Raw genomic sequence first — 27,320 nt, 5'->3', positions numbered from 1 at the left:
AGGACAGCATTAGTCACAGCACTTTCTTAGTTTACATTTCATCTTCCAGATTTTACTCTCTTACCAGAGAGCTGCTTTGGCTGGTTAAACGAGAACTCACCTATAATTTCCATTACAAGGGTTCCAGAGCACTGTATACAGTATAGCAGGCAACAAAATAATTTCAGGTTTTAAAATAACAGACTAAAGCCAGAGTTGACAGACTGAGGCAGACTTATGAGTCCTTCACCCAGTAAGAAGTTTAAGTCCATACATTTGGGGCCTGACAGATGTGTCTGTGTATCATGGTTTGCTGTGGAAGGCACCAACAAAGGCCATAAACCCCAAAAAGGGTAAGTGCTAAAGCCACTTCTGACTATAGTGACTTCACTTCGGTGCACAGATAGTGACTGTGTCCATTCATTCCACTAGTAAAGTTTCAACTAAAAATCAGGTTAAAAAAAACAGTCAAGAAAACCACAAAAAATAAGGAAATTTGTTTCTGTTTCACTCTAGAGCACCCAATTATGGAACCCATTAATTCCAAAAATTTTGAAGGACCAAGAGCAGCCTCCACATTACAAAAAAAAAGTAGCTGGAACAAAGAACAAAGTCTAATGCTTAAGTGATATCTCACTACATACCATGCGTATTAAAAGGTAAAAATCTGTTATTCAATTAATTATGATTATATTCATATCTAGAGTAGAACCACATCAGAAGTTAAAGGAAATTATCCATTTAAAAGGTAAGTTAAAATAAGAATGTCTATGTAGATCTACAGTTGCACAAACATCTATGTACAAGTCCTTCCAATACAGCCTTTACAACAAATACTCAGCACTAACGTTTGAAGGACTGCCAACCCACCTTTGTGTGTGCAGACAAAGTATTCACACCTACCTATCAATACCTATCAACTTATCTAGAATTAGCCTACCCTGACACACATCTGCCATTAAACCTGGGAAACTGGAGTCTCTGCCTCTGCAGAAAGCCTGCTCAGAGACACAGATGTAAAGAGATTTTTCCTCTTTATAGGCACGCTTTGTCACAAGAAGCATTCACTGCTAGATCAACAACTGTCAGCAGCAACATTGCTAGCATAAATTTCCCACCCAGGTTGGTTTACCTTATATCCTGCTACTTCTTCCAGCTGTGGACTGCAAGGCCAGCAGCTTGCAGAACAGGTTCAGAGACTTTGGGAAATTTACATGTTAGAACTAGGAGTGTCTTTTGGACTATATCCACCTATTTCTGAAACTAGGCACCACACCAAGAGCATACAAGTGAAACTTTGAAGTCAGTTACAGTAGGTCTGGAGTTCAACATAAGCAGAAAACCCCACCCAGATTTCTGAAGATTTAAATGCTCTGGGCAGCTTAAGCTCTCTGAGTCCTTACCTCTGCCATAAGCCCGTGCTTTCTTTGGATTCAGTTTGGGTTTTAAAGGAGCTCCTGGTTTCAGCTTGGCTTTGGGGAACTGGGACAGGTAAGTCATTACAGAGTGCTCATCCACATCAGGGTGGATAATTTCTTCAGGGGTAATAACCTGAAAGACAATGCAATTAAGTATATTGTACCAGTGCTTGGTTACTGCATGTCAATACAGAAACAGAACTATGACACACAGTCCTGCATTTCAAATCAGATGTTAATGAAATTCCTTACATTGAGTTTCCCCTTGATACATACAACATCATTTATTACCTTACAACAAGAAAATCAAGAAGGTCTTTATGGTCCGATTGTGTTTGGGGGGACTTTTGTGCATTGATTTATTAGGGGTTTGTTGGAGACTGTGACAAACTTAACTGTAGCAAGACAACAGTAGCTATGTTGCCTTCAAAATGCAACACTGCAATAACTGAAACCTAAAGAATTAGTAATGAGTAATCCTATGAGTTACAGCTGCCAGAAGCAGTAACTTTGCAGTGCCTGCAAAGTGAAACTTGCGACCAAGCTCTTCTGCTCCCAGGACACAAGATGCTCTGACAGTTTCAGAGACTTCAGCAGCTACATGCAACTTCATCAGCATGAGGACAATCAAGTTTGCAAATACACTTTTCTCTGAAAGTCAGTTTGCAGGTGATTTCCTAAGCCAGTGAGTTTCTTCTGTGGAATTCAATGCAAACCATGGACCACCAGAGCAGCCCCCACTACACACAAGCATTTTCCCCTGCCCCAACACCATCTGTCTGCAGCAGAGACACCTACACAAAATCTCAAAACCAGAGCTCTGAAACGTAATAGAGAGCTTCATTAAAATGTGTCCTTTCTCAGGCAGTTTCACACAAATAAACTGCTTTTCATAAGTGTCCAGGCGACTTTGTCTGCTTTTCTCAACCTAAATTCAGGCTGGCTGCAAGCACAGGTAAATAAGCCCTGTGCTTTCCACAGGCAGCCTGCACCTTACCTGTGGCACACCCAGCCAGTCGTCTGCCTGCTGCATGGCTTCCCGAGCATTGTCAACGGGTTTCTTCGGGTCCCAGGTCTCCCAGTCAGGGCACAGGCCTGCAAACATGTTTCAGTTGTTAGGTGTTATCTACAAAGGAGCTTCTCTAGCTGAGGGAATCAAGTACACACTGCACAGGCACTTGTATTACACTGCTGTGCAGAAAGACATTCAGAGATCTGCAGAAGTAGCCAGAACAAGATGAGCAAGTGCTGCTGCTCACCAAAAAGCTTCTGAGACAACAACCAGCATCTCCAGGGGCCCTTATGGATGGGCAGTAATAGCCAGTTCAAAAAGATTCCCACCCACCTTGACCTACCAATTAAAGATGTATAGCTTCTCACTCAGCCACACAGCTGCACTGCTTTAGAGTTAAGCTATGCAAGACACCACTCTAAATTCATCATGGATACATCTAACCACCCTTTGTGTTTCACTGGCTCTCCTGCAGCAAATTTGGAAAAGAAAATTTCAACTGCTTGTTGTAGCACCCCCGGTTGTGTCAGATGAACGCCAGGAATTGCATTAGTGTGGCTGTTTTAGAAGAAGGTGAGGAAACTGTGCCTTTTTCACACTTCATCACATCACTTGCTTTAAGGAGCACAGCTTCAGCTTGCTAAACATTGAAGTTTCAGGTAGTGTGCAGCTTCTGGCTGCTCTGTGCTCCCTCTGCAATCCTATTTCAGGACAACACATGAAGCCTCTTGCTGCGCCCTGAAGTTGAAAGGTTGTTGGCACTTGCTGTGGGAACAAGACTTTCTTGCATTTAAGAGCCAGCATTTGTGCCTTTGTCCCTTGCACCCAATACAAAGCTTAGACATGGTGCTTCCATTAATGCGATCATACATTCTGCTTTAGGCCAGTATTTCTCTTGGCCAAATTGTTTACAGCTTGCCACCTCCCACAGCTGGCCTCTTTGGACTTGTGTTTTCTTGAAAGCCTCATTCCCATCTCCAGCTCAGCAGTGAAAACCTCCTCCCATGGAAACAAGGCATGAGGACAGCAGGCAAGGAAAACACTGACTTACCTGGAGCACAGCTGTCAACAAGAGCCCCCAGTGCTTTGCCATCCTGCCAGTTTTGATTGAAGTTTGTGATTGGCAAGTAAGGAATTTTGTTCTGGATCCAGCCCAGCAGCCTCTGCTTGGGCGTCTGCTTCTTTGCATCATCATCACCTTCATCCTCCCACACTGGCATGGAAATGGAGTAGTGGAGGATAAGGGTCCATATCAGGCCAAGGATCAACTTCAAGTTTCCATCAACTATGGCTTTACTATCTGGAAAACAAAAGACATACAGCTGATTATTTCCCACTCTAAAGGAAAAAGGCATATCCCCATGCACAGGTAATCAAGGACAAGAGAAGTGACAGAGGTCATCACAGGCAGAGAAACCATTTTTCATGACCTGAATTAGACAGGTTTAAAAGAGACGAGTCCAAGGACTCAGTGCTCCCCAGCTGCCTTGAGAGCTCAGTAGTCTCCAAGGATGGTGTGACTTGCCCTTGAAGCTTTACAATGCTAAGCTTAGAATTGGCAGTTTAAAATATCTAGTACTTTGCACTTGGATGATAAGTGCCACCTGGTGTTTTTCACAGCAATTTGTATCTCAGGAAAGACCCCAGAAAGCATGTGATGGGAGTTCACACAAACAGCATCCCCTTAGGGGGGAAATACCCCTGGGGTAAAGAGGCATCACTTAGCAAACTGCATTTATATACTGAAACAGTTCTCCAAACACACATCAATAGTTCGCATTTAAAATGGTAGCAAAAAAAAGTGCTATATGATGAAGTCCAGCAAAGTCAGAATTTGGAACTAGAGCAAAGCCCAGATATATCACAGCCTGTGTAGAGATGGTAAAACAGGGAGCAGAGGTCCATCCTTTGCACCATCACACTCCTGCCTGCACTCAGCCATCCTTTCACACTACAAATCCAGAGTTAGAAGAAAAGGAAAAGCCAGGTCTGGCTTTTCCATGTCATGCTCTAGCCTAGTAAAAGTTCATCACCACAGCAGCCATGCTGCAGCTCTGCTGTAAAACACATGATGCAGCCAAGTTTAAGACTGCTGAGTAGGAAGATCAGATGGTCATAAGAAGCTACCTGAAGGGGTGGGATATTTTTCTGCATCTCTTTGGCCTTACAAAGTGACCACAACAGTTTTGTGAATACTCCTGCAATTTACTTTGGTTTTAGTGAGATTGGATGCACTCCCTTCAAGCTTGTAGTTGCTATGCAGGTTGTACTGTGTTTGTAACAGCTTCAGTTTGTCCAAACTGTTCAAATTCTGGTGTTAATATGCAGAGTCCTCTAAGCTGAGCCTCAGCATGCCAAACATCCACTGAGCATGTCCTCCTGCTCCTCTTCAGCTACACAGGCTGCAGCACCAACCCAGTACCATCTTATCGATACAAAAAGATCTCCTGACTTTGCAAACAAATGATTATGCAGAATAGTGACCAAGAACAGTGAGCACCAGGGTGTTCCCTTTAACCCAATGCTCAGGAGAAGTGGTTAATATTTACATGGTTTCACAATAGGGCGGTATGTCCTGAACAGATAATACTGTAACTTCAGACCTTGAATGGCATTTGGCCTTTCAGAATAGTTAACGTCTGGTTTCTACTCAGATCTAATTTGCACTGGATTTTTTTAACATCAGTTTTAATAAATCTTACAGGGTCATGGTAAGTGTCTGCTATTGATTGCTCACTGCTGATATCACATCCAGTCTGAGATACACAATAGATAGCTATGACATGATTAAGCCCCTCTGAATTTTAATTACAGGTTCCAAGGTAAAAATTTGCATCACGTAAGCAGCGTGTCTCCTAGCAACAACTAAACAATCCCTGCTGTTACTCATTTCCCTCTCTCCTCCCAGCTGAGCTGCAAACTGCCCAGGGGAAGGAAGATGCTGCCTTACAACCTATTAGGGGAAGCTTTCTTGAAAGAAATTAAAACAGAAGGAAGAGCTACATTTTACATAAGAGAGACCCAAATTCCTGCTGGTAGGCTCACCACAGTGCCTGAGCTCCATGAGCAGGAAATTAAGGGTTGCAGTGTGCAAAAACCATCCCACTCCCCATGCCTGCAGTACCTCCATCCTGCACCCCCACAGCAGGCCCACCCGCTGGAGCACACTGCTGGCCATCACATCCCTGTGCCAAATGCCTTCAAGATTCAGTTTCAGATTTATACTGACATCAGCATTTTTAGCAGAGTGGACAGAGCGATGATTTAGTGCGCTACAAGCAAGCGCCTTTCAGAAAGCCATCCAGCATTCCCAGGGAGGAAAGCCAGCAGGACAGAATCACCATGAGCACACTGCTACACACACATTACTCATGACAGAGAATGGCCCATTTCATGTTTACAGCACATGAATAATGTCTGTATGTGGATGCTCTGTGGTTAAGGCAGCAACCAGACGCATGCTCAGAGCTCCTGCCAGCCCCACATCACCATCGCTGAGGGCACAGCTGGGCAGCTCTTCCTGACCTGGGGAAATAAAGCCTATGCACAGGAAAGCTTCACATCAGGAGCAAGAATATCCCATCTCACCAGGCTCCTCCAGAGAGGCCAGGCAAGGGACTGCTGCTCTGGTGACAGGAAAAGGTCACCACAGGAATGGGATGGCTCTTCCTCCCCGGAGCTGGTGCCATCCCCGCAACTGCACTTTGTTAGCAAAGTTAACAAGCTCTTACAGCCTCCCGGCTTCCTGACAGGCATAGGGATTGCATGATGTAATTTTTTCCAGGACTGCCTGTAGGAAGGCTTGTCTGCTTTCATTTGGGGTGGGGAGGAGGGAGGGAGAAGAACCCCTGAGCAGGACAGGAGACCTTATCAGCACCCAGCAGTGCCACCAACACGTCCTTTGGGCAGGCATCCCACTCCAAGCTACGGGGGAATCCCATCTGGCTCACAATCTCTACCACAATACAAAAGGACTCTCCACTTTCAAGAAGAAACCAGAGTCCAGCCCAAAGTACGCTTGGATTTCAAGTGCTGGTGAAATACTCCACCCAAGCATTAAGCCTCTTCAGAAAAGCCTCCACTTAAGTGTTGACTTTTTAATTAACTGACTAAAAATATTCAGTGTATTCTCCTCGAGGTCTCTTGGGCATCAAGATGCAAGCAGTACCCAATTAGACAAGCATCCTTCTCACAGGTCCTGCACAAGAAGCACAGACCTGGCCCAGAAAACCCTGAAACACTCTTGGTACAACCACATTTGCAAGCACCACCCACCAGCTCCAAGTGCACACTGCCACTGTACTACTGCCAAGGTTTTGGAACACACACACACACACAAAAAAATGTGTTTCCAGTCATGTGTAAGCATCAACACTCATTACTGCAGGTGTTGCTGTGTACCCCAGGTTAGCTGGATTTCCACTCGACTCCCCCCATTCTCTGGTTTGGTTCAAGGTATTTTTTTACAGCCTTCCCAGGATGGAAAACAGATTGCATAAACAGCAGATCTTGCAACACCGTTTTCCTACTATGAAAGTTACTTTTAGGCATACTTATTACTCACACAATCTATACTTTGTGGCTTTATAGAGGTTTTCAGTTTATGTTCCTCAATTGCTCCTCCAGAGCTCATCGTAATTTTACGACACAGAGATGCACACTTGTTGTGGTCAGTGCTACCAAACCACAGTGCAGCAGCCCAGCCCCCAGAGGATACACCTGCACCACTGGGAGTGTTTGGCTTTCAGCTTCAATGACTTGGGTAGATGGGAGCAAATAAAGCTGAAATGGAGAGAGTGTGTTTACTCCATGGCACCGGGCAAGTTTCCGCAGATTAACGAGCCCTCTCCAGGCAGGCAACAGCCGCCGGTCCCCGCCTTCCCACCACTGGGAGGAAGGGAACTGTCACATCTCATCCGCCAAGATAATTTAGCAGGGCTGAACTAATTCTTTACAGCACCACTGTAGACAGGATTAACGTAACCTCTTTTGGAGAAAGTGTGGTCATCTGCCTAATTTGCTTTATTCACATTGTGATGCTTAAGTTAACATCTGTAGATGCACTCACACGTATGTCAGAGCACAGTCACTCACTGGTTCACCATTCCGGGTAGGAGATGTGTGCTTTGGAAATCAAAGTTCCTGCAGGGCTGAGTCACACCATCTCACCGGCAGTGGAGCAGAATACCTGCTGACAGCCATTTGACTTGCACTTTCAAAGGGCACACTTTTACGGGAAGCCCAGGCATGCAGCAGGAATCCATGGCTGGAGTTGCCACAGGGCTGCTCGCCTGCTCCGTACTTAGAGGACTTCAGCCCAGCTGGGAACACAGGCAATCAGCTTCAGAAGTGCCATCTAAAAGCATACAAATGGTGAAAGCCTTGGAGGTTTCTGGGGCTCTTCCTTTTGTTGGGGCGGGGGGCTTCATTTTGTTTTAGGTTTTGCTTTTTTTTTTTTTTTTCCATTAGAATTCAGAGTTTTTGAGCTGTTACATGTAAGTCCTGCTGACACTCAGCTGCAGACTCCAATTTTGTGAACGCTGTTAGATCTTCACTTTTAGACACTGCAACTTATAATGGCTAGATACATAGTCCAGAACCAGCCAAGAAGCAGAAACACTCAGGTTTGGATTTAACAGGAACCTTTATTCTCACCCACACTGTTCAATGTTTTTGAACATTGTGGGAATAAAGGTTCCTGTTAAACTTCAATGAAGTTTTTAACTTCAGCTACTACAAATAACTTTCATCCCCTAGTACCCTTAGTACCCGATAGCAATCCAATTTCAAAAAAATATCAACAACCATCAAGCAATACCCAGCTTGCATTCAGCTGGAGGCAAGCAGAAGTTGTCTGCATGGACAGGCTGCAGTCAGCCCACTGCCGAGAGGTCCTGGCGTCAGGATGCAGCTCAACATGACCTGCATGATGGCTGCTGGGGAAAACCTGCCAGCAAGACTTAAACTGTTCTGCAGAATCAACACCAGTGGTGAACAAGCAAGCACTCACTCTTCTGTTAAAAAAAAAAGAAGCAGCCTATATATAGCCTACAACATTAAATTTTATGTAGGAGTATCCTGCTTCTTAGTCAGCTATTGGGATTTAAGAGGCTGCCTGGTAGGGTAAAGAGGAAAACAGACTGAAGCAGAGCTCATTTGTTTCCCCCATCACACCTCTGAGTCTAGATTGTAATTCTTACCCATTTATTATCCTATTAACTAAGTGGCAACCAGCCCAAAAAATGGATTATGGCAATTCCATAGGCCAGCAAGCATACACTACCAGTTTTCAGTCTTGAAAATTAACCAAGTTTTAACTGCTCAAGCTGATTTATAATTGTTGCTCTACACTAAATATTAATATGATATGTTACACTTGGACTGCTAATGTCACACTCCTTAAAGCACAAAGGAAGACGTTAAAATGCCTGCCTTCAGCCAGCATCATGACTAACCTGAGCCAGCAATGTGACCATCTCGAGACAAATGTGTGTCATTTTTATGGCTTGGGCCATAAAATACTTCCCAACCCAACCTACCAAGTGGAAAACTGCCAGTGCTGCAGAGCTTGGTCTATTTGTGCTTGCACTGCCCCAGGAGCAAGCACCAGAACAAAAACCTGGCACTGACTTGAAGCTTGCAAATTCACCTACTCCAGTAGCGATTCCTCTGCTCTATCTGGAGGCTTCAACTGTATGATCATCATATAGGTGTCTTCAAAACTAAATCATTCCACAACTGAAAAAAACAAAATCCCAACAGTCTAGCGTTACAACCAAGTTTGTGACTTTATCTTTTGCTCACGTGCACGTCTGCTTTGAATTCAGGTTAAGCACAAGCAGGACTCAAACTGTGGCAGTGTTCCCTGAACTCTGCCCTACAGCAGAGCTGCAAGACATTTTCTGTTGGACAATTAGTGGAAGCAAGATAAGCTACCACAGCAGACAGCTTCCTTACTAAGTCAAGCTAGTAACAGATTGCAAAGACTTGTGAAATGAAGGACTGAAAAAGCAATTTTTGAGCAGTATATTTATTAAAAAAAACAAACAAAACAAGAAACTGTTCCTAGTTCACAGTCTGGACAGAGATCTCAGAAGTTTTGCTGTTGATCTTCACTTGTGGAGGAAGTTCTACCACAACCAGCACTGATCTTTTCATCCATCTTCTCTAAAAAGTGGTCACCCTCTCCCAAGATTGATACCTTGCTATTTAACTTTTATTTTGTGCATTATATGGAGGAATAACACAAGATTCATACAAAACAAAGGAATGGTCTCAACAACAGCCCTTATTCCTTAGTTGCAGATACAGAAGGAACTTTGTATAGCACAAAGTTCGTCTCAGTTACGGATCATTTATGTTAAGATGGTAGGTTCAGGTCCCAATGTCTTGAAGTTTCCCCACCTCTAATTATTCTCACCTATTATTAAACAGCTATAGGAACTGAAGGACAGAAAAATTAAGGCTTAATCTTCTGCAACAGTGAAAACTCCACACTGAGACAAGCTCTTCAAAAGCCCTGCTCTGTGCATGCCAAACAGAAGTATGCAGATGAGATGAAGCTGAACGAGCTGCCTAAGGAAATTCCTTGCTGAAGCGTACAGTATGTGTTCACAGGTTTACTGCGCCTGCTAAAGACATTAGCAACATCCTCTGTGGGGATAATATGTCTTTAAATCAATTACACGGGCTCCTCTGTGCTTTGAGAACAGATTGCAACCATTTCCTCCAGTGACCCTTAAGCCCAGGTCCACCTCGCAGCTTCTTGGGGCTCGGCACCTCGGTGTGGCCACAGACACGGGCTCACCTCTCAAGAGCTCGGGCTCTGCTCATTGCTCAGAGCTGGCACGGGGTGGCCAAGCTCCAGCCAACTCCCTGGATTCCCAGCTGCGACCAAACAGCCTCCAACCACAACCCCACCGCATCTCTGCTTCTCGGCAGCGTTAGCAGCTGGTGCTGTGACCGGTAGCAGAGCCATTCCGTGGCATCCAGATTAGCCCAACATCAGCGGGCTTTCAGCTCACACACTCACCCTGCCAAGGCACTAACGAGCCTCAGGCATCCCTGACCTGAGGAAGGAAGGATATCTTCAGCAACTGTGATACACACCTTGAACACAGCAGATCCACCAAGCTTTTCACAAGGTGAGTTTTTCAGAGGAGGAATACCTTTCCACTGCAACAAAATTGCAACTGAGTGCTGATCTGGGTACAGGTAGGAGGGTGGAAAAAACATGGGGTTTTTCTTGCAATGGGATAGAATCTATTTTCCTCCATGCTTACTAGGGTGTCTGTTTATAAAAATTTTTTTTGAGACTCATCTTCAGATTGAAGAGGTTTCACATTACAATTCAGAGGTTTTCAATAGTTTCTATTTTAACTGGATTTTAAATCATTCAGTCAGGCCACTATGCATCACCCTGTACTGTCTACTGATTCACATTGGGCCTTTGGAAAGAGTCTCTCATGAGGTGAAACAGGCAATTGTAAAAGTAAGTTCAAATCCAGTCCTTTCAGTGTAGGTTTGGCTAACAAAAAAAAAAAAAAAAAAAAAAAAATCATACCGACTTGTAATACTGAAATGAATAGAAAGAATCAAACCAGTGGAGCTCACAGGAGTCAAATACAGATTTAAATAGCTCTGTCCTACCTCTTAATGGGCACTCAGAGACCACTTACATCTCACATCCACAAAAAAAAACCACATAACATGAAGCCAGTTTAAGCCAGCAGTAAAAAAGCAACAGCAACCAACCCAGCTTCTCCAAGAGAAACTGAAAACACCCAAGGGGTCTGGAAGGAGAAGTCAAGAATTTCAAAATTAGGAACTGTTATGGTGGGTGGGGAAAAACTCAAACTGCTGGTGGCTTATGATCAAACTCCTTAATACTTTAAGTCTGAATACACCTAGGATTCCTGTTGCCTTGAGAGCCATATATGAAGTTATGGATATGAGAAGATGTGCTGCTCTTACACTCAGGAAAAGCCCCAGGCAGGGGGTGTTAGCGCACATCCAACTCTTGCCACGGGTGCTCCTGGGAAGCATCTCCACCACAAGCACAAGGAGGGCCCTCAGTGCCTGGAACAGGACTGCCAGAGAACCAGGAGGCACCACGGCAGAATGAGAGCTGCCATTCACACCAGCTATTTCAGACTCAGTCACCCGCTGCCAAGCAGGTCCCCGCCGGCAGCTGCAGGACGGCAGCGCAGACACCCAGCCGAGCCGCGAACAGGAACGCTGCGCTAATTATTCGAGATCCTTTTTTTTGGAGGGAGACAAAAAAAAAAAAAAAGTATTCTGAATTTTCCGCCTTTGTCTATCAGCAAGTTTCCGTGAGTGCTGCTTTGTTCGCAGCAAACGGAGCCCCTCGCCAGCTCCGCGGGGCAGCTGCCAGCACCACCGCCGTGCTCCGACCCACAAACCCGGTTCAGATCGCTACCCCGCACGGCCGAGAGGCACCCGCGACGCCCCCGCTCCCGCACACCCCGGTCCCACCGGCGGCTCCCGCGCTCTGCCGGTGGAGAAGCGGGGCCCAGGCCTGTCCCGGCACGCCGCCTTCCATGACATCATTGCCAAAACCGCCCCGACAAAGGGCCCTGTGAGCCTGGCCCCGATCGCGCCCAGCAAAGCGCATTCCCCGCTGCTGAGCTCATCCCACCGCCCCTCCGGTGCCGGCCCCGGGGAATGGTTGGGACACAGCGGCCGCTCGCCTTCTGCCGGGAACGGTGGAAGAGCCCCGAAACCCTGAGTAACACGGTGGTCGAAGTTCAGTGCCCTCGGTTGCAAAGTTCCGCGTTTTGGGGAGAGGAATGAGTGGAAGCGGGGAGGCAGGAACAGGCTCTGCAAGCCCTCTATGCCATGGGAGTTTGAGCCTGCTTGGGACCTTCCCGCTCCCCATGGATGGCAGGGCTGGCAGCAAACCGGTTGCGTTGACCCCACGGGCAACAGGCAGCTTTGGAAAGTCCCAGGAAAGAGCCAGACAGGGTGGGATGGGGCCGTGGGAAGGGCTGGAGGATTGCACCCACACCATCACTCATCCCCGCTGCCCCAGGGTCAGGCACCAGAGGAGGGAAGCACCGGGAAACTGTGGGGACAAGGGCAAGCAAGCCACCCAAGTGCTGATTAATCATTCAGGAATGGCTTTGAAGGGAAGTCCCAGCAGTGGGGAGTGAACATGCAGGAAAGTGGATTTCTGTTAAATGATGGAGGGAGGAGGGAAGAGAGGACTCCTGCCTTTGCCATGGTCTGCTGAGAAACTCTTGGCTCAGCTTCCAAAACCAAGTGACATGACACCAACTACACCTCCCTTCTCTGGGCATGGGATGGGAGCCAAAGGGGAGTGATCCTGTGCCAGGTCTCTACTCCTCAGGGGTCAGCACATTCGTTGCCACAGCACAGCCTTCCCATCAGAGCAGGCTGCTATGCCCAAGTCAGCAACATCTCTACCCAATTCACAGGAAATAAGTTCCACTTTAAGACATTAACATTTTAATCAAATGCAAAATTGCCTAACCTTACTAAGAAACACTTGTCCAGGACTCTGATAAACTGGAGGTTATTTCATGCACATATGCAAACAAAAAAAGCACCTCTCACAACACATTGTGTGTTAACACAACCACAAAGCCAAGCCTTGATCAGCAAGGCTGAATTGATAAAAACGGCTACAGGGTCAGATTTCTGCAAGTTTAATACAACAAAACTAAGTATTGTGTCTGAAACATGAGAGTGCTGTCACCAGCTTCACGGGATTAAGGTAATCCTAAATCTCACCAGGTCACTTCAGGTTGCACCAAGGTTAAAAGCCTGGCTGGCTCTTGCAAAGACCTCCCAGGGGCTGGCAGAGGCAGTAGGTGACAAGTCATTAGCATTGTGTTGCATTTGATGTTACAGAACGTTAAAAAGCTTCAGTTGCAGGGGATGAACAGGAAGATCCATTGTTAGGCACCAGAGTGCCCTGGTGATGGAAAAGGTGCAAAAGATGGGGGGGGAAAAAAAAAAAAAAAAAAAAAAAAGCCTCAATGAGGCAGAAGAACAGAGGTAATCCAGAGGTTTCCAGGCGCCAGAGTGACCACTGCATTACTGAAAAGCATGTTTACTCACACTGGGGGTAGGTCAAGACAGTTATAAGAAACAGCATGAGAAATCCTGCCGAGATAAATGAGCCCATTCAGATAGGGCTGTCTATCATCTTCTGTGCGGCAGACGCCAAGCACGAAAGCTGCAATGGATGGTGTTCTTGAAGCCAAAACCAACACATTGGAAATTATCAGAAGTGATTACTGTTTGGGGAAATCCTTGGCCACAACACACACCAAGATTCAGTTTTTCCATCTGAGACCAGCATCACTGCACTGACTGCGATTCACCGTGTACAGGGCTGTTCAAAGGAAATCCCCATTCATAAAGCCCCACATGGCTCAACCCATCTCCAACTCCATGCTGCAGCAAGGAGCTCAGGATTGGAGTGTATTTTGTGGTTTGGGGTTGGTGACACATCAGAAAATACCCTGCCCGTTACTTTAGTTACAGAAAATATTTGTGGTATGTCTCAGTGTTGATAGGATCCAGTTTTAAACATCTAATAGTGCCGTTCCACATACATTTTCCTTGACGCATTTAAGCACAGATATCCTGTTAGAGATGCTCTATTGTCCTCTGTAGCTTAGTAAAAAAGCTATTCCAGAAGTTATCAGCAGGACAGATATCTCTGTCCTACCATTTCCCTGAGAAGCAATAGGAAAGGTGAATAATCTCTAACATGCAATTGTACCCCCAATGCAGATAGGAACAGCTGCTTTGGAAGTCTCTCTCCAACATCTGAGCCATTTCAACAATTCATTTTGACATTCAGATATAAGTACTCACTGTTAACATAAACACACTGCTCAGAAAGCAGCCCTACACCCACACACTGCCAACACAACATGTCTTGCCATGCCACTGCAATTCAGTGCTGCTGTGATGGTGCAAATGTCCTGGAATCAGCTGTGGTCCTGCCTCCAAGCTCCAGCTACTGCTAAAGCACTGCCATTCAAGTGCCCATCAGGAGGGGAGTGACACTTCTGCACAACCCAGGCTGCCTTCTGTAGCTGCACAAGTGAGGATGCCTTGGGCTGTTGCAGTCACTATAAATACACACTGCACATCTCTGCAGTGCTGGCAGGCACTGTTGCTTTTCCATGACCATTGTGAAAATGTTTTAACGCTTTTGTGTGTCAGCCAGCTATACATCATGAGCTTTCACATAGACACCTATCCTCCCCTTCACTGGAAACCATGACTACCCTTGTCCAAAAAGGAAGGACACTTTCGTCCTGGAATGTCAAGCCTTAAATTAAAAAAACCAAAAACATTCAGTATCTTGCAGCTGCCCTGTAAGAAAGAAGCCTTTCCCTCTTTCTGGAGGAAGAAGTGAAGGCATTTGAATGTATTTCTGTATACTTGTGCAACCCAGCAATAAACACACTTCCATCTGCACACAGGACTAGGCTGGCCCCTGCGCAGTCAAGATTTAAACCCTGTGTGTTTAACTTGCCACACAGGACAGCTCTGTGTTTATACAATTTCAGCTACAAGCTGCTAACATAAGGAATAGATGCTTGGCTTGAGGCCCAGGTAATTCATCCAACAGTGGTAGCCACCATCAGACAGACCTCTTTTGAGAGAAGCCTTCATGATCAGGAGAGCAGTGGTGAATCTGCAGAGGCACAGTCTGCACGGGTGGTCTCTGAGCACCTCAAAGAGCTCCATATGGGATTAATGGTACAGCTCAAGCACATATTAGCCACATCTGTGTGATGTGTGCTGGTGCAGACAGCGTACCCGCTCCTCCCACCCCAACTCATCACTGTGCAGTAAAGCTTTGCTTTGGATGAGCAAGTTTTGCATCACTGTAAGCGGCCCAAAGGACCCTGGCTCACGCCAGCTGCTGTGGGCTGGCTGGGCCCAGAGGTGCTCTCCTACACCTCTGATCCTAGCACGAGTCAGGAGCAGCTCTGCTCATCTGACCTCATCCAACTTTGTCAGGAGCTGCTGGGCCATAACGGGTTCTGGCTGCTAACAGCATTTCTGAGCCAACCAGAGCTCAGAGGGACACCACCTTTTTTGTCCAGAGGCTGGACTCGACATCTTCCAACTAAAGCCTTCACACAAACCTTTCCAGACTTCACAAGCTCACAGCTCTCCCCCTAGTCTTGAGGGACAGCACTCCACCACACACATGCTGATGGAGCAGGGTGCAGGCAATTACCCAAATCCTCACCAGCTGCAAGATCTCATTTTTAATATGCAGTCCCACATTGTTCAGATTTGCAGGCCTATTGTATTTCACATTTTTAACACAAGAACTAAAGCACTGGCTCTAGGGGCTATTTTTCTAGAGGTGGAACAGTGGCAGCAACATCATGACCTGCACTGCTCTGCTTGATCTCCCATGCCCCTTCCAGCTACCTACCAGGTCAGGTACAGCATTAGATCAGCTCGTTTGGTATCAGCTCCTCCAACTTCTACATTTGAGCTTGAATACTTCTGCTGCCCAGCCACTGCTTCAGAAGCCTGAGCTACTTTTCTAACAGGTAGAGTAAGAAATATTCTCTAGCTTATTAAAGCTTTTTTTTGAGTAATAAAGCTGGTTAATTAAAATATTTAAGCTTCCTCTGCCTTAGGCAGCGTTTTCAACCAATAGTTGCAGCACTTCATGAGAAGCAGTTTATTTTTCCTCCTTGCAATTAAAAACCTATTAAAGGTACATAGATATCTTCAGTTATTTATCTATATGAGATGGGGCATTTCTTTAGCTGTAAACACTGAACTCAGAGTTAGGCTACAAAACCAGAGCAAAATTTGAAGTAGACTTAACTGATGTATGGTTTTATGCCCCTAACTTCACAGACTTCCCTGGCTGAGTCAGAGCTGTTCAAGGAAGCTTTCCACCCAGGAAACCCCAGACATTTTGGCTCTTTTGTTTTACAGGTATGAACCAGCAGGTCCTTATTGGAGGCTGCTGCTCCTGGTCCTTCCATGGCAGAGCAAACCACCTCTGTGAGCAGACCCTCACAGAGTAGCTCCAAACTGCTCCCTCCCAGAAAGGAGTACATTGGCATATACTCCAGTAAGGATCCCAGGAGTGATGTGGTTAATCCTCTGGGACAAGGTCTTTGCAATACCCTTGTCCAGGAGTCCCAGATTCTCCTATCTCAATAACTGCAGATGTCTGCAAGTGATGAGTGTGCTCAGTAATGCTCACTTAGCTGCCACTGATCATCTGGTGTGGCAGCACCAAGGCCAAGGCTGAGCCACCCTGCTTTACAGTGGGTGGCAGTGAATGCAGAACTGCAATTAGTGCTTTCTCACCCCTTTTGGGGGAAAGAATTTATATCACTGGAAAGCTACCTCAGCCTTTTCCAACTTTTTAGTGCTAAAGCTGTAAGAGGCTACCCAGGAGCTGTGCCTGCTTCTGCACATCTCTGAGGATCCCCAGAGCACGCTGGCAGATGCTCCTCAGTAGCCTGACTTTGTGACCCCTCCAGAGGACATCTCACTTGGTGTTTGATGACTTGACAGAGCTGGCAATCCTTGCTCTTGCTCACTGCTCAGGTTAGGTCAGGGAAATACTATCAGTACTGGGGTTGGTTTATCACCACACAGCTAACTGGGGTCTTCTCTGACAGCAGCTGTCCTAGGTGTCTGGTAGGTTTTCCTCTCCCTTTGGCCACCTATATTTGGTGTAGCAGCTCAGTTGTCCTGCACACATGCTGCATCCTCTGTTAAGAATGTCAAACTTGCTTCAGCCAACACTGATACCACAGGACTACATAACCACAAAGCATTAAGACAGCACCACTACAGAGGGCCTTGCAGTCCCAGTTGAAAGGCACCCATGTCTTTGTCACAACATCTGATAGCCACAGTGTCCAGCACTGCTGATCTTGGGGTGTGGCACTGGAAGTCATGGCTCTTGCAAGTCACCACAAGGTTTCCTAGCAGTCACCAGCCTAGTTTTCCTATTTCTTCATAGCAGCATTTTTACCACAAACCCAAAAGAGTAAACAGAAGAAATAACTCTGATACAACTAAAGCTGTTTCTATTTGACTTTTAATTAATTTATTCATCTTGTTCAAGCAGTTAGGTAAGCTATCAGATACTTGCATGCAGCCACACACTGTTGACCAGCACACAGAACAAAGCTGAAACAACACAATTAGCAATATAAGTCTTCTCACAATGGGTATGTTAAGGCTGCTCAGACACCAACGCTTCACCCATAGGGGAATTTCATAAGGAGCAGTGTCTGAACAAGTGACAACAGCACAGAGCCACTGCAGCTCCAGCAAACAGCAGCTCTGCAGGAACACTCAGGTGGTGAAACCAGCTCAGAACTGTCTGGACTTCAGATTATTTGGGAGACCAACAAGCAGAATTACTCTGAGCCCTGCAGAAAGGAGGAAACCCTACTGAAATTCACCATCTGGCTATGAAGGTGAAGTAACACTTGACTTGCACCACCAAGATGACAGTTTAACACAAACTTTGTTTAGCAACCAGTGTTCCCCATTCTGCAGTTAAGATCAAAAGCAGTTAGATTAATCCAAAATTTGTGTCTCACACCATGACAGACACAAGGTATATTTGTTACACTACCAGTTTCCAGCCAGCAAGATGCAAAGACAAATGTGCAGGACCCTGCACATACCCTCCAGCTCAGGCTCTTTCCTCCTGTGGCCCAAGGCCAGAGGGACCTGCAGCTACCAGTCACCTTATTATAAAGGGAGGATCTGCACAAAGGTAAAGGTCACCTCCAAGACAGAATTGTCAGTGTTTTAGCCTTGAGACCTAAACTAGTTCTGAGTCCTGACTTGCCAGTATTTGCCTATGGGAAGTCCACTAAAACGGCTGCACCTACTGCTGCAAGGTCCTTGTGAGAAAAGGCAATGTAAAACAGTTAATTATACCAATTAAAGGCAGCAGAGATAGAGCAATGTTAGTATCTAGCCAAGGGGAACAGTATTTCCTCCTCCATGTTTGAATAACCTTCAGCTGCACACATCGTGGGGGTGTTTGCTCAGAGCAGCTCTGTGCCCTGTGCTTTCTGCTGCAGGCTCCAGAGGAGACTTTCAAAGCTTGTTTACATAACACAGCTCCCCAGTTGCTACCTACAGCTTGGTTTAGGCCCACCAACCACGACAGTGCCCTTTAATATAGGCTCAGAAATACAGACACATACATCGCCTCCTCACAAGAGAGGACAGACTAATCCAAATCAGGAGGCAGCCCGGGGCAGCCCAAAATGACAGTGGGCTGCGAGCCATGGAGCAGAGCCTGCCATCAGCATCCCATCCCCAGGCCAGGCAGGAGCATCTCCCAGCTCCAGATCCACCTGTGCGAGGCAGAGACAGCATTTCAGAGCAGCATTTAACAACTCAGCCCAGAGCTCATCTGGCAGGCAGCCAGTTCAAAGTGCCCCCCAGTTTTCAGCACAGAAAAGTGGGTGGAAATGAACCAGCAGTGGGCTAGCAGGAAGGGCAGCTTTCAGCTACTGCTCCACAGAAGTGCAGAGGGCCCAGGGCCAGCAGTGCAAACGCTCGCACCCCACCCAGGCTTGCAGAAGGCAGCAAGAGCCTCCCTGATGGTGTGGTGAGAGCAGAGCTCAATGCTCTGGCTGACTGCGCAGCACAGCTCCCATTCCAGGCAAGCACTGTCTTGGGACATGCTGCTGCAACAGCCCTTGCCCAATTTCCCCCTCACAGCAAGCAGTCTGTCTGTCTGTGCCCACCTCGCCCTCAGAGCACCCAGCTTTCAGGAGCTGTGTTGCCATGCAGCCTGGCCAGCTCATCCTGGAGAAATTCAATGCTCTAATGACAAGTAAATGCGTCATGATTTACAGCATGCCCTGAAGCCAGGGAGAAGGAGCTGCAGCCAATGATGTCATTGCAGCCCACAACCACTTTTGTGCTATTACTGGGTAAGGGTTGGCAGAAAAGTTCATGCGACCTGCTGCTGCTGTTGTTAGGTGAAAACAGCTTGTACCTTTTCAAGAAAGATCCCAGACTCGATGTTCAAAACTCTGCCACCACCAACTTACCAGCCTGATCACTAGACCTTACTATACTTCAGTGATCAAGAAAAAACAACCCGGAAATATCAGCTGAACTTAGGCTTTAGAGATTGCCTTCAGTATTTATTGGTTCCCCCCATTAGATTAGCTCTATACCTCTGAGTTGCAAGGAACAGCAAAGGACCACCACTTATCTGACTCAGAGGAAACACCCCATTAGCAACCAGACAGTGCAGCTGTATGTGTGGCTGCTCTTCTCAGAGGATTTATTAGAGCCATGGCTGCTTTCTTCCAAAGGCAGAATCAGCAGGAGGTCCGAACAACCACAGCCCACCACCCCAGGGCAGATAGGATTCAGCTGCTCCATCCTCTGCCCACCCACAGACAGCTCCAGGGCAGTATCTGCTGTGTTACCCCATGCAGGGTAGGCTGTGCAAGAACACCCTTGCTTCCCCAGGAGCTTGAGCAAAGCCACATTGGGATGTTGCTTGAAGTGGCCTGGCTTATTTTCACTATCAAAAAAATCTGCTTTTTTCTTGCAGTAGTAACAGAACAGTTTCATCGTACCAGCACAGTAGGAATTGGACATTACATACAGCTAACGATGGATATTAGATTTCAACTGCTTATAGCAGAGCAGTGTTTATACAAAGAATTGAAATCCATTAGGTGAGCCCAAAGCCCACAGCAGCAGATCCAGTTCTCGCTGTGATGTACCAGATATTATGTAGACACCTTGAAAACTCAAGGTTATTTGCAGGAGAGGCAAAAGTGAGGGAAACAGACAGATTAGAGACCATGTCAGAACCCAGAGAACTATCTGGTTATGTTACAACACACACCCATTGCAAGGCTTTTGAGTACAGGACCTAGGATTTCTCTCTTAATAATGACCTGTAAGAAAGTGTTTTCCTATTAGATTACAGGGTACTGTTCCTTCCTCAGGCAGAACACAAACTGGTAGGAGTACAAGCTACAGAAACTTTTTCCTTCTGAGGAAAAATAAAAAAAAAAAACTGTTCCCAGAAGCAAGATCTAGGGAAAAATTCTCACTCAAGCTTCATTGCATTAATTCAAGTCAACAGGCAGAGCTCACTTAGGCCACTGAAGAGATAACCTCAGATCCCAGTAGTTGACTCAACTCTGAGCCAAGGTCAAGTTTGCATGAAGAGCAAGAGCAGCTCTGCTCACCCCACCCAGTCTATGGCTGCAAGATGGGTGGGTGGGTACCCAGCTCGACCACACACACCACTAGGGTTATCGAGAAAAGACACAGTGGCAGCAGCAGAGGCTTCAGAGAAAAACTATTTTCACAAAAACTCCAACTGTTACTTCTCGAAACCCAACACAAAGGCACATGGCTGCCCCCCTCCTGTTAGCATGAATTCAGCCTGCAACAAACTAAGCCTTGTAGTTAATGCCATATGGGGAAGGCTGTAACAAAGACTGCTACAATCTCCTTCCAAAGATGAGCAGCACCTTCACTTAGTCTTTTCTACATATATTTTGGGTTTTATTCTTCCCCCAGCAGTTAACATTCAGCTACACAGCATTTCCTTCCTCCAGCACAGACATGCTGGGGACATCAGACTCCGGTTTTCTTGCCAAGGTCAAGCAGACAGCAGCAACACATCCTCATCTACCTCCACCCACCATGCATGCCCATCACTATCTTGGTGCACCTGCACAGAGATGACTCCCCCTCCCTGTGGGTGGGTGCTTTGGAACACAGCCCACAGTACTGTCAGAACATACACACAAAAAGCAAGAAAATCTCACAGGAACCTACAGGTTTCTCTGCAGGAAGCTTGGCCACCTCACCAAGAGCCACAGTGAGGCTGGATGCTTAGTGAGGAACTGCAGCTGGGACAGGCTCTTCAGGCACATGGGTACCAAGCACTAACAGAGCCAAACCCTGGGTCACTGAATCTTGCATCTTCATTATTTTAATGACTTAAAGGTCAGGTGCCATATTCATGAGCTGAGCTGTGTGTGCCATGCCAGGCAGTAAAGAAAGGCAAGTCCACAGACAGGGCCACCTGATGCTGGTGGCAGAGACCTGGTGAGTGTCACAGTACAGCTGAGGTCTGTTCACACCAGCATCACCTGCAATGCACTATTTCACTCTGGTGTGCTTGTTTAAGTGTGTGTTAGAGGGTTAAACTTGTCAGACCCTTGTTTGGGTCCCAGCCAAGCTGCACATCACAGTCTGTTTTTCTGAGGAGCTGAGAGAAAAAGGAATTCCTCTGCAGCTTGAGGCATTCAGAGATTGTTGTTTTACTTCCCATTGCTTGAAGCAGACACAGAACAATACTGGCAATACAGAAGTACGACCACACACAAGGCTAGCCACATTCTTAGATTACAGTCATAGGCTAGGAAGAGTTATCCTGACCCATTTAGATTTAAATATCCCCACGTAAGTCAATACAGGACATGGCGTTAGAATATGGAGCAGTTAAGATTTCAGTCTCTCCTCAATAGCTGGTGTAGCATTCACTGCTTTAAATGAAAAAGCTGTTTAGCACATTAGTCTAACTGGTCCCAAGTAATTTTGCTGAAGTTTGACCACTTTACAAGTTTCCGCTCATATGTAAAAGAATGCAAGAACGGTCTGTGTAAGCTACCTTCAAGTTTCCTGTAACTTGGAGCAAATAGTTCATGCAAAGCCACTTTTTCTTTAGACCAGCAGTCCAACTGTTGAAACAAAAGGTACTGAGGAGACCAGCAGCTCTCAGAAACCAAAGCCACCTGCAGTCTGCAGCAGTGAGGCCCACTGCCAGTGTATCAAAAATAATTTTCAAGGGGAAGGATTAAATGTCACATTTCCAAGAAGCAGAAACCTGCTTCCAAGACACACTGAATATTTTCCAGAAAACAGGCTCGAGGGAAGTCCTAGGTAAGTGGCCGACAACATGCAAGTGTATTTTGACTACCTCCTTATGATGTGTGAATAGCACCTGGAGTGAGACAGAGAGAGACCCTAAGTGTAGACAGGCTGAACACACATTTTCCTTTTTTCACTTTTCAAGTAATAAGCTCTGGGTGTTACAGGACAATAAATTTACCCAGTTTTAGAAAAAAAATTTTCCTCTAAAAAAATAAGGTTTGCTTTACCACCTTTCAGTGAATGTATCAACAGCCCAGGGAGGAAAGTTGGTTTTCAACTATTTTCCTACAATGAGATTTCTAAGAGGTACTTGCATGTCAAGACACTTTCATCTTTAGAGGATGCTAAATGTCTGTACTAAAAGCCCAGTGCATGTATCAAGTGCTCTGTCATTAACAGAAAACTCACCTATATGCAGGTTTGGCTCAGCCAGAAAGAGTTTTTCCAGAAGTTCTCCTGCAGCTGGAACACCCAAAGGCCACCAAGATATTTATGACACAAGTACCAACAGATCATGAGTCCAACCTCATCCTCTCCTCACCCATCTCCATCTGGCATGGATCAGCTCTCTTCAGACACAGCAGTGGGATTCGAGACCACCAAAAAGACAAACCTTAAAACCAACCAAACAACTGTAGCTGAGGCTGGCACCAGATCCCAGTGACACCCTGCAGCTGGGAGGCAAGCCAGATCAGCTCACTTATCTGGTGAAAGCACAGCCTGACAAAGAGAAAGTACATGGTTTTCAGTTTGATCAATCTGACTGCCGCAGTCTAAGATTGCAATTGCAGTCTAAGATTGCAATTGTACCAAACAAACTGGCACTCATTCTGCCTCTGCCAGCAACACATTAGTGCCTGCCAGGAGCAGGTACTGAACAGCATCAGGGCACACACCTAGGACTTGCTGGTTGTAAGCTTGGGTGACTGGCAGGTCACAACCCAAAACCACCTTCCAGGCCTTAGACACTGAACTTCTCTGCTTTTAAGCTAAACCTGTTAACTCCTAACACCCAATATCAGGCTTTCTAGAGGCAATATCAGTGACAAATTAGATTTAACCCCATACACACCTTTCTCTGCCACCTGCACCAGCTTTTACCAAAACATGGTGTTGCTCCTGTACAAAGCAATCTTTGAGTCCATCAGCTCCTTCGGCCAAGAGTAAAGCCCTTGTGCCTGCATTCTTGTCGTCCTACTCCACAGTGCCTGTCAGCTGCATGCCACTCAGCACCCAGGAATCTGCAATTATCTCAGTCTAGCAGACAAAAATAAGCTAGACTTAACACTTGTTAACACTTAAGTAGCACTGCAGCTGCCTCGTGTTGAGCAGAAGACTCCATGAAGTCACCTGCAGCAGTCACAGCAGTTTTTTCAGAGTTTTCAATCTCATTTTTGCTGGATGGCAAAAGCACATGTGTGCTTTATGGCCATTTTTACAGTATACCACAAATGAAGTTAAATCTGCACTAAACGAAGGCACTTCATGTCTAGAAGAAAAGTATCCTGAAACTACCAAGACTGACAACAAAGAGTAACAGCAGCAGGAGAGGTTGGACTCTTAATGTGCACCCAGAAAGGGTTGTGGTTGCCATTTAATGGATTTCTCTGTGTATAGGCAGACTTATTCTACATGGACAAAAAAACAAAAGCTTACTACTGAAAAAGTTTAAAAATGAAGTTGTAGTATATAGCAGTGGTAGCTGAACCATAACACATGCTTTCAAAAAGTTCCTGGAAGTTAAACAATAACCGGAACAGGTACTGCATCCACTTAGCAAAGATCTGATAGCATTAGTAATGCCAGAAATTCAGCAGTCATAGCTGTCAGTTATTCCCAGCTGACTTGGCTCAGAGCTAGTCCTAAACACCCCAGGCCCTAAAGACCAATCTAGTTATAAAAGTTCTCTACACAAAAGCTTTTACTAGTGCATATCTCCAGACCACATGAAGGCCTTGCTTTTGTTCAGCAACACAAAGAAAGAGATTGCAAACTAGAAAAAAAAAAATAATTCCAAATTCTTTAGAACCTGCAGGAAGAAATGCACTCAAGACTGGTAGGTATACCAGACAACAATGGGCCTGCAGGAGAGGTGGCATAGGCTCCAACCTCTTCCACCAAGTGAAACACTGCAATGCTTGCTCTGAACATCTTTTTTGGAAAGTGAGTCCAGGATGTTTTTTTCAGGAGAAGCTCAGTTTATCCAGGTCTGGATGTATAATAGGGCTCCTGTGCTCCACTTGGCTCTGGGGGCACAGCATAGATGGAGCTGTAAACTCCTACATGCAGAGTTTAGAACACAGCAAAGGCAGCAGCAATCATAACCATTTCATTCTCCAAAGCTTCAATTACAGGGGGGTTTTTAGGGCCTTTTTGGCATTTTAGGGTTTGCTTGGTTGTAGTTTGTTGGTTTGGGTTTTTTTGGTTGTTTTAATAGCCAACACAATGCAAGTAAACTACAAAACAGTTAGACAAGCCTTAGATGACTACAGCCACTCTGCAGTTCAGTCTAACCCTAGAAGGGAACCAAGCTTCTGCATCAGGGTTTCTAGAAAGGAAATTGCTGGAAGCCAGGCCTGACTGGACTAACCTTGATCTCCCAAACCCGCAGACCTGGGGAAGTCCCACAGACAAATAGGAAGGCAGTTGGAGCAACAGCTTTGGTCCAGGGCAAACAATACAACAGGAAGGGAGCACTTGCCTGGTGATAATGTTGTGGCTGGTAAGGAGCTATTGCAGTGGCTGAAGCAGAAAGGTGAGCTCCAATGCTCCCAAAAACAACCTCAAGCCCAAGAATCAGCAGCTGCAACTCAAGCCCTACTGTGTGCAAAGGGAATGCATTTCTGAGTAAATAATTAGCACCAGCTTTGTTCCCAGCTGCTTTTAGCTGTACATGAACTGCTTTGCCCCAGGAGGATAACTAGCCACTGGGGACCTAACAGCCCCCATTTGTCCAAAGCTGTTTTTCCATATTAATAGAGACGAACAACAGGGTACCCAACTATTCCACCCAGCCACAGGTTTCCAGGGAGGGCCAAGTCGCTCACAAACTAGAGAAGTTTCATATTTTCAAGTTATTGTAGTTAAAGCCTCTGAAGGGAAACAGCTTTTACCTTGGCTAAAAGTTTTAGGCAACTAAGCAGAGCTGCACTCACCCAAATTCAGCTGTGCAATTCATCGAGGCCAGAGTCATCAGGAGGCAGTAATTAGAGTTATCTGGCAAAGAGCTAGAAAAGGCATTCACATTCCTTCCCAGGGATCTCTCAGGCATTCAAATTATTGCTTAGCAGACTGCATTTCAGCCACACCTGAGCTACTCCCGAAACGGTCACCACAAGCATTCCTGAGGGAACATCTGCAATTTGACATGCATGGCAACAGCTTTAATTTCCTGAGCAGACCACCAATTAATTGAGCAATTGAACCCTCCAGTGTGGCATAGACAATCAAACCTAGTGCCAGCCAGGGCAGGCATTAGCTCAAAAACACTCCATCTCCAGGAGTTAGCTGAGGAGAGGCCCTTGTACATTTTCACCCACAGTAGAAAGAATTAAAGAGAAAGTGTACTCTGTTCAAAAGCTGCAACTGTATTTAGGCAAGCATCCATGCTAACCTGAACACTGGCATCATCTACTGGGCTCCAGCGAGGAAGAAAAATCTCCTCACACTCCTGCACCGCCTGTGGTAGCATGCAGCTCCCCACATGAGGTCCAGGCTCCAGAACCCTGCCAGGCCCGGGGATCCCGACTGGACACAGGCTGGGGCAAGCACCGTCCCAGTTGCATCTCTTGCCAGGGCTGCTGGAGGGGCCAGCACCTGGGGAGACGGACTGCACGGAAAGACAGCATGCTCTGGGTACTGGGTTTCTTCAAAAAAAAGACCAGAAACCAAAGCTTCACCTATGAGATTTGTGACCAAGAGCAAAACTGGGGAGCATAGGATGATAGCACTGACAGCCCGGCTATGGGGCAGTCCCACAGCACACACGGCTTTAGACCAACACTACACTGCACCCCCAAAGCTTACTCTTGAAAGACAGAAAAAGCAGCAACTCCTCGGTTGCTGATGGAGCCCGGCCAGAAGCACCCCACAGCACCCCGTGCCCGGACCTCATCCACACTCCACAGGGCAACGGACCGGCGTGGAAAACAGACAATAAACTGAGGGGGGGAAAAAAAACAAAACAAAACACAAAACCAAAAAAAACCCCAAGACACACGCATCAGGGACGCACTCACCGATGGAGACCAGCTTGATGCTCTCCCGCTCCAGGAACTCGAGGGCCACCGAGACGTTCTCCAGCTGCATCTGGCGGAAGGTGGGCCGCTGGTGGTACTTGCGGTACATTCGCTTCTGGCTGAGCACCTCCAGGAGGGCGATGAGGCGCAGCCCATCGCTCAGGTCGTGCTGCAGGTTACCGATGCGCTTGTTGACGCAGCGCAGGTGCTCGTTGCACCAGCGGGTGAAGGTGTTCTGCTGGATCCGCTTCCAAGGCGCGTCCTCCGCCAGGTCCTTCTCGGTGGCCGGCATCTCGCCGTCGGGATCCGCCGCTCTGCGCCCGCCCTGGCTCCGCGCCTGCGTGCTCATGGCGAGGCCCCGCTCCGCCTCCTGCTTTTCCACCACCTCCTCCGCCTCCTCCTCCTCTGCGATCCGCCCCGCCCGGCCGCGCCCGCCCGCCTGCGGGAAGGGAAGCGTGGAGCTTAGTGCCGGCCCCCGCTGCTTAGTCCCGCTCGTCCCGCCCGCTCCGCGCTGCTCCGCCGCGCCTCGGCCTCTGCGCGGGCCCCGCCACTTGGCCCGGCCTTTATCCGCCGGGAGCGGCACGCCCTCGGCTGCATCAGCCTCCTCGCCCCGCCGTACCGGGTGGGGGGGGCTGGGCTGGGCTTTCCCTACCCCGGGAGGCCCCCACTGGACCGGCCCCCACCTGGCTGTGGCTGTTCCCACCGTGGGGAATGAGACTCACCTGG

The 27,320-nt window shown here is 46.9% G+C and overlaps 1 protein-coding gene across 8 annotated transcripts in view; it reads right to left on the bottom strand.

Moving 5' to 3' along the window:
- The window catches only part of FLNB (filamin B), a 71,286-nt gene extending 44,246 nt beyond the window's left edge, over positions 1 to 27,040 (bottom strand). For 6 of the 8 annotated variants that reach the window (XM_071755917.1, XM_071755914.1, XM_071755919.1 and 3 more), the window contains exons 1-4: positions 26,595 to 26,995; positions 3,461 to 3,709; positions 2,395 to 2,492; positions 1,383 to 1,530 (exon numbers count right to left, since the gene is read on the bottom strand). In XM_071755917.1, coding sequence (XP_071612018.1) covers positions 1,383 to 1,530; positions 2,395 to 2,492; positions 3,461 to 3,709; positions 26,595 to 26,943 — 844 coding nt within the window. In that variant the 5' untranslated portion in view covers positions 26,944 to 26,995. Of the gene's footprint in view, positions 1 to 1,382; positions 1,531 to 2,394; positions 2,493 to 3,460; positions 3,710 to 26,594 lie in introns of all 8 variants that reach the window. The other 2 variants (XM_071755916.1, XM_071755918.1) reach the window with 2 other exon arrangements.
- Between the last annotated feature and the right edge of the window lie 280 nt (positions 27,041 to 27,320).

This window comes from Heliangelus exortis, chromosome 12, assembly GCF_036169615.1.
Source record: "Heliangelus exortis chromosome 12, bHelExo1.hap1, whole genome shotgun sequence".
Classification (NCBI taxonomy): Eukaryota; Metazoa; Chordata; class Aves; order Apodiformes; family Trochilidae; genus Heliangelus; species Heliangelus exortis.
Note: the sequence above shows the minus strand (reverse complement) of the source record. Positions and strands in the feature narration are given on the sequence as shown.